At 58.4% G+C, this 6,468-nt stretch overlaps 1 protein-coding gene across 1 annotated transcript; it reads left to right on the top strand.

The window, feature by feature from the left end:
• The first annotated feature begins 2,513 nt into the window (after nucleotides 1-2,513).
• EN2 (engrailed homeobox 2) lies at nucleotides 2,514-5,371 on the top strand. The gene is made up of 2 exons (XM_087763243.1): nucleotides 2,514-3,072; nucleotides 5,055-5,371. The coding sequence occupies exons 1-2, from the start codon at nucleotides 2,514-2,516 to the stop codon at nucleotides 5,369-5,371; spliced, it is 876 nt and encodes a 291-aa protein (XP_087619369.1).
• Nucleotides 5,372-6,468: the final 1,097 nt, after the last annotated feature.

Genomic DNA, 6,468 nt, shown 5'->3' with positions numbered 1-6,468 from the left:
GGAATGCTTCGGCAGAGATTGAACTCCCAGATAAAAATAACCTTGGGGGAAAAAAAAAAAAAAAAAAAAAAGATCATTCAGATTTTCTCGGTTAGGTATCAGATCACCCCGCCACCCCCCGCCACCCCCCCGCTGCCTCTGCATACCTGAGGTGCTGGATTATTGTCAGAGGACAGGCAGATGCAGTAATTGTTTTGTACAGCTTTGTTTATCTCCTGCTTTGGAGTTTATCTCAGGAATTCTCCTCCCTGTCCTATGCGGGGTATATCTGTCCCGCGAAGGAGCGGGATAACGACCGGGAAGGGGAAGGCGGTGGCGGCGGAGCGGGCAGGTAACGCGGGGCTCCGGGAGCTTTCAAGTTTTTATCGGTAACGTGGGTCCGCCCGGGAGCGAAATATTTGAAGTGCAGCACCTTGAACACGTTTAATTATGGGGTAGTAGCAAAGCGAGGGCTTCCAAGTAATTAGAAAATACTTCTTGGGAGACAGGCTAATCGCTTTTCATGGGGCGCTTGAAGAAATTAACCTCTAGGTGCTTGTTTGGGCAAAACAACTTCATATCAGCTAGCGCTGGCCGTCGCTGATGGACACGGAGTACGAAGGAAAGGGCGAAAGACGTTTAAAACAAAATGAAAAAGAAGCGTTAAAGGGAAAGAAAAAGGAAAAGAAGAAGAGGCGAGGAAGGGCTCGCTGTCCCTTTCCCTTCGAGGCGGGGAGTGGTCCATGTCACCCGCCGGGAAGCCTCCCCCAAATAAAAATGTCACTTGGCGGGGAAAGCCGGGGGTCGGGGTGCGGCGGCCGCCGGAGCCGAGCAGCCCCCGGCCCGGCCCGGCCCTCGGCGGGGCCGCGCAGCCCCTCGCCGTGCGCCCCGTCGGGGCGGTGACAGCCGGCGGGCCCGGGGAGGGATAACGGGCCGGCTGCGGGGGGGAGGACGCGACCCCCCGCCTCCTCGCCCCCCTCCTGCGCGCCCCGCGGAGGATCCGCGCCCCCCAGCCCCCCCAGCCCTCTCCCATCCAGCCGCACTTTGCTCCCTAATTTTGTTCCGGGGGATTTAAGGCAGAAGAGCAGCGGCAACTTTCCCGTTCCAAAGAAGCAGGGATTTTTGGGGGGTGCGGAGGGTGCTGGGCAGGCGTTTGCGGGGGGAGGCAGGGCTCCGCGCTGCCGTTTCGGGCGCAGGCGGGGGAGATCAAAGGCTCCTGTCCGACTGCGGGGAGGAGGAGACGAGTCAATTACCGCCGCCGCGGAGGCCGAACCGCGCCGCGGGGAGGGGCGCGCCGGACCCCCCCGGGCAGCCCGCGGGCACCGGGCCGGGCCCCGTTCCGCCCCCCCCGGACCCCCTTTGTATCACCGCCGCTCGCTTAATATCATTTATGCATTTCTGCAAGGAATTGTGGGATGCCGCCCCCCCCCCCCCCCCGGTAAACAGCGGGGCAATTAAAAACCCCAATAATCCAGCTCGGGGGGGGTTAAGGGGGGGCGGTGCGCACCCCACGGCGGGTCCCCCCCCGCTCCCCCGCACGCATCCCCGCGGCGGCCGGGCCCGGCTTGGGGGGGCGCGGCGGGGAGGGGCGTGGGTGCTGTCACTTAACGGAGCTCCCCGCACCACGTGTGCGCATGTCCGCTTTATCATTGGCCCGAGGCACGTGTCGAAGTGCCCGGGCCGACGACGTCACCGACGGGGGCCCCGTTAAAACCTTAAAGGACAACAATCCGGAGTGGAAGTGTCCGGGCGCGGCGGTGGCGGCGGCCGCCGGGGCGTAGCGCAGCGCAGGGCGGGCGGCAGGGCGGGACGCCCCCCCACCCGCGGCGGCCCCCGCATGTCCGGGCGCGGGGCGGCGTGGGGCGGCGCGGGGCGAGGCGCTGCCGGCCGGGGCCCCGCGGGGAGCCCCTCACCGCCCTGCCCTCCGCGGGACACCGGCTTCTGAGAGCCCGCCTCCACCCCCCGCCCCGGCACCCGCTTCTTTTTTTTTTTTTTTTTTTTCCTTCCCCCCTAACCACCCCCCAGTTATTATTTTTATTATTATTATTAATCTTTTTCTCCGCGGGGGCGGCGGATGAGGCTCGGCGGCGGCGGCGGTGGCCGGGGGAGAAGGCGGCAGCGCGCCGCGGGACCGAGCGGCTGAGCGGCGGCAGGAGGCGGCGAGCGGCGGCGGGAGGACCGGAGCCCGTCTCTTTTCATTTTTGGCAAAGTTGGAACTCGTGGAGGCTCGGCTGCTGGCTTCGGGGTCTCCCTGGGTTGGCTTCTTTATTATTATTTTTTTAATTGCTATTAATTTTTTTTTTTTGCAAACTCTGGATTTTGAATGCCGGGCGCGGCCAGGAGAAACGAAAGCAAATAGACACCTGTGTGTGCGTGTATATATATATATATATATATATATATAAAAATATATATATTAAAAAATTTAAAATAAAGAACAACCGACTGCAACAGCAACAACAAAAAGCGCTAGGCAGCCGCCCGGCCGGCGGCGGGGCGGGCAGCGGAGCCGTCGGCGGGCCCGGCCGCGCAGCATGGAGGAGGGCGGCCGGAGCCCCCGGGAGGAGGCGGCCGAGCCGCAGGAGTCCGGCGGCGACGCGGAGCCCGGCGGCGGCGGCGGCGGCGGCGGCGGCGGGCGGCGGGGGCTGCTGCTTCCCCCCGGTGACCCCCCGCACCCCCACCCGCACCCGCACCGCATCACCAACTTCTTCATCGACAACATCCTACGGCCCGAGTTCGGGCGGAGGAAGGAGGCGGGCGGCCCCGGCGGAGAGCCCCGGCGGCCCGGAGCGGAGAACCGCCGCAGCCCCGCCGCGGCGCCGGCCCCCGGGGCTCCGCTACCCGGTGGCGGGGCGGGCTCGCCGGGCCGGGGGGAGGGCGGCCCCGCCGGGCTGGCCCTGCACGGCACCGCCAAGAAGGGGGGGGACCCCGCGGCGCTGGAGGCGGCCCTGAAAGCCCGGGGGTTGAGCGGCGGCGACCTGTCGGTGAGCTCGGACTCGGATAGCTCCCAGGCCAGCTCCAACGCCGGGAACCAGCCCATGCTCTGGCCCGCCTGGGTTTACTGCACGCGGTACTCGGACCGGCCCTCCTCAGGTAAGAGCTGCCCCGCCGGGCCGCCCCGCTCCCCCCGCCGCAGCCCCCTCCCCGGGCTGCCCGCCTCGCCTCCGCCCGCCCGCCGGCCCGGGAGGGCGGCGGGGGAAACACCCCGCTCCCCGCTCCCGCTCCTTCTTCTCCTTTTTTATTTTTTTCTTTCTTTAGGCAGGGGGGGTGTTGCTTAAAATCGCCCGAAAATGCGGGGAGGCGAAGGGGTGGCGGGGGATGCGCGGAGCCGGAGGGACGAGGTGGGCGCGGGGGGTCTCTCCCTCCCCGCCGCCGCCGCCGAGGAGCCGGGGCCGCCCGGGCTCGGGGCTTTTCCCACCAACTGCCGGGTTTTATCAAAGAGGGAGGGAAAAAAAAACAAAACCCTGGCTTTGGGCTCCCCGCTTATCCTCCCGGCGAGCTGCCCTCCGCCCTGCCAGGAAAATACCCCCGCGCTGTGTTTTGGGGAGGGGAGGGTGGATTTCCACAGGCCTCGCCTTGCTTTGATTATTTTTTTTTTAGCCCAAAACAATCCGCGATCGTTTATTTCTGTAAAAGAGGCCTCGGAGCGGCCGCCGTTTCGTTTCTTTCTTTTAATTTCCTCCCCCCCCCCATGTGCTGCAGGTCAGCTCTGTAGGGGCCGGGGGACATTTCCAAGAGCCAGGGAACTTCTTTGGCAGGGTCCGTCTCTTGGCAAGGGCTTGGGCAGAACCTCCTGAAATTATCGAGAAAAACACTGAAAAAAAATCTAAAAATAAAAGGCCAGGGAGTAAATGTCCTTCTGCTACGGCGGGGAGAGCAGGGCCGGCCCCGGCAGATTGGTAAAACACTCGTTAAAAAGAAGTAGAAACCATTGGGGGAAGGAATGGGAAGCGCCACGCAGGAGACCTGCTCCCAGAAAAAAAAAAAAATAATATGGGGTTTTCTCTTACAAAAGCGGCGAGCTAGGATTTTCACCCGGAGAGCCGGCCAGCTGAAGGAGGGATTGTAAAACGAGTTGAAAATTAGTTCGTAATGTCTGAAAACAAACTCTTACTCAGAGGTAATATTCAGGGCTGAATTGGAATTTACTCCATTGTTCTCCAACGCTCTCCTTTGTTAATATTTAATTAACATACATCCTCACAATGGCTCGGCCCGGGCAGAAAAGGCTCCTTGTGCTGCCGAGAATAATATTCCCGAGAATAATCCCGGCGATTCGGATCGGGCCGCGCAGCGCCATATGGGCACTGCAGCAAAGCGGCCGGTTTCTTCTGGCAATGTAAACAGGCGGCTGATTTCCATTTTTTTATCGCGACCCACCAAAAAAAAAAAAAAAAAAAAGGGCAGGAAAAAAGTAAAGAGGTTTCCTAAAAAAAAAGAGGTTTCTTTAAAAAAGAAGAGGTTTCCTTAAAAAAAAAAAAAAAGGTTTCCTTAAAAAAAAAAAAAAGAGGTTTCCTAGGAAAAAAGGTTTCCTAAAAAAAAAAAGGTTTCCTTAAAAAAAAAAAAAGAGGTTTCCTTAAAAGAAAAGAGGTTACCTTAAAAAAAAAGAGGTTTCCTTAAAAAAAAAGAAGAGGTTTCCTTAAAAAAAAAGAAGAGGTTTCCTTAAAAAAAAAAAAAAAAGAGGTTTCCTTAAAAAACAAATAATCCCCTGCTCAGGGAATAAAATTCAGCTCGGTGCCGCTGCCGCTGGGGCAGGCTTGGCTTGCCGGGCACCCCCGGGGTGGAAGGGGTGGGTGAATGTCTTTGCGGCCGGGATGGAAGGGGATGCGGGGAGCGGCGCGGGCGGCCGGGCAGCGAGCGGGGGCACCGGAGGGGCTGCGGCTCCCCTCCCGCCGCCCCCCGAGCGTCCCCCGGCAGCCGAGGCACAAAACGGGCTTTCTTGTTCTTGGGGAGGGGGTGTCGGGGGGCGGGAGGCGGGCGGGAGCGGGGTGCCCCCGGGCGGGGTGGCGGCGGGCGTGGGGCCGCCCGCAGCGGAGCGTGGCGGTGTCGGTGCTTCTCCTCTCTCCCGGCCGTAGGTCCCCGCTCCCGCAAACCAAAGAAGAAGAACCCCAACAAGGAGGACAAGCGGCCCCGCACCGCCTTCACCGCCGAGCAGCTGCAGAGACTCAAGGCCGAGTTCCAGACGAACCGGTACCTGACGGAGCAGCGGCGGCAAAGCCTGGCCCAAGAGCTGGGGCTTAACGAGTCCCAGATTAAAATCTGGTTCCAGAATAAACGAGCCAAGATCAAGAAGGCGACGGGCAGCAAGAACTCCCTGGCAGTGCACCTCATGGCCCAGGGGCTCTACAACCACTCCACCACGGCGAAAGACGGCAAGTCGGACAGTGAATAGCCAAGGGGGGGGGGGGAAGCAGGGAGGGGGGAGGCAGGGGAGGGGGGGCCGTTTGCAGTCAAAGTTTATACAATGCAATAATTTAATTAAAAAAAATAAAAAGAAACATAAGGGCCAGTGTATAAAGATTATACCAGCATTAATAGTGAAAATATTGTGTATTAGATATAATTCTGCAATATTCTATGTATATATAATTTACAGGTAAGGTGGTGTAAAAATCCAAGATATCTGATTATAAAATATTTTTTTGATTTTTTTTTGTTTGGTTTTGGTTTCGGGGGTTTGGGCTGGTTGTTTTTTTTTTTCAGTTGTATGGAGATTTTAGACGCTATCTTTATGATTTTTTTTTAAATGCTTAAGTTACATTTTGATAGACTTAAGCGCTGTTTTAATGAACATTGGACGCTGTTTTTTGAAATTCAAAAAAGAAAAAAAAAAAGAATTAAAAACAACGTTTGCTGAAGTCCAAAGATTTTTATTGCTGCATTTCACACGACTGTGAACCGAATAAATAGTTCTCCTATTTGTTCTATGAGTTTTACCTTTTTTTTTTTCCCCCACCCCTCCCCTTTTCTTTTTTTTTTCTTTCTTTCCTTTTTTTCTTTTTTTGGGGGATATGTGCGTCTGGGGCTGGCTTTGGGGACAGACGTGGAGAATTTAATTTAAAAAGAAAAAAAAAAATATATAAGGAACGATAGGGAAATAAATCTGAAAGCACCGTCTTGAAACACGCCCCGGGTCCTTTCCTGAGCCCCTACTCCCTCATCACCCCCAGCAAGACCCACGGGCGTGCGTGGATACGGGATGCAGGCGTGGATGCGGGATGCAGGGATGGGGTTAGCATCCCCCCCCCCCCCCTCCTCCCAACTTGTTGGGAAAACTTTAGGACCCCCTCTCCGAAAAGCGGGAGCCGCTCTGGGATGCGGCTCCAGCCCGTGGCCGTCCACCCGTGGAGTGGGGACCGGGGCCGGGGGGGGGGCAGCGGGCCGGCCCGCTGCCCCCCTCCCGGCCCCGGTCCCCACTCCACGGGTGGCGGCCGTGGGATGGGACCCGGCTCCGCTCCGGCACCACCTCCCCGAAGCATTTGGGAGCGG

Source organism: Nipponia nippon, unplaced genomic scaffold (assembly GCF_047370975.1).
Source record: "Nipponia nippon isolate SJK-2023a ecotype South Korea unplaced genomic scaffold, ASM4737097v1 scaffold_1, whole genome shotgun sequence".
NCBI lineage: Eukaryota > Metazoa > Chordata > Aves > Pelecaniformes > Threskiornithidae > Nipponia > Nipponia nippon.
The sequence above is the reverse complement of the archived record's forward strand: the minus strand, read 5'-3'. Positions and strand labels throughout refer to the sequence as shown.

Coding starts and splice junctions, on each gene's coding strand:
- EN2 (XM_087763243.1), top strand. CDS start 2,514: ATGGAGGAGGGCGGCCGGAGCCCCCGGGAGGAGGCGGCCGAGCCGCAG. Junction 3,073..5,054: donor CTCGGACCGGCCCTCCTCAG/GTAAGAGCTGCC, acceptor TCCCGGCCGTAG/GTCCCCGCTCCCGCAAACCA.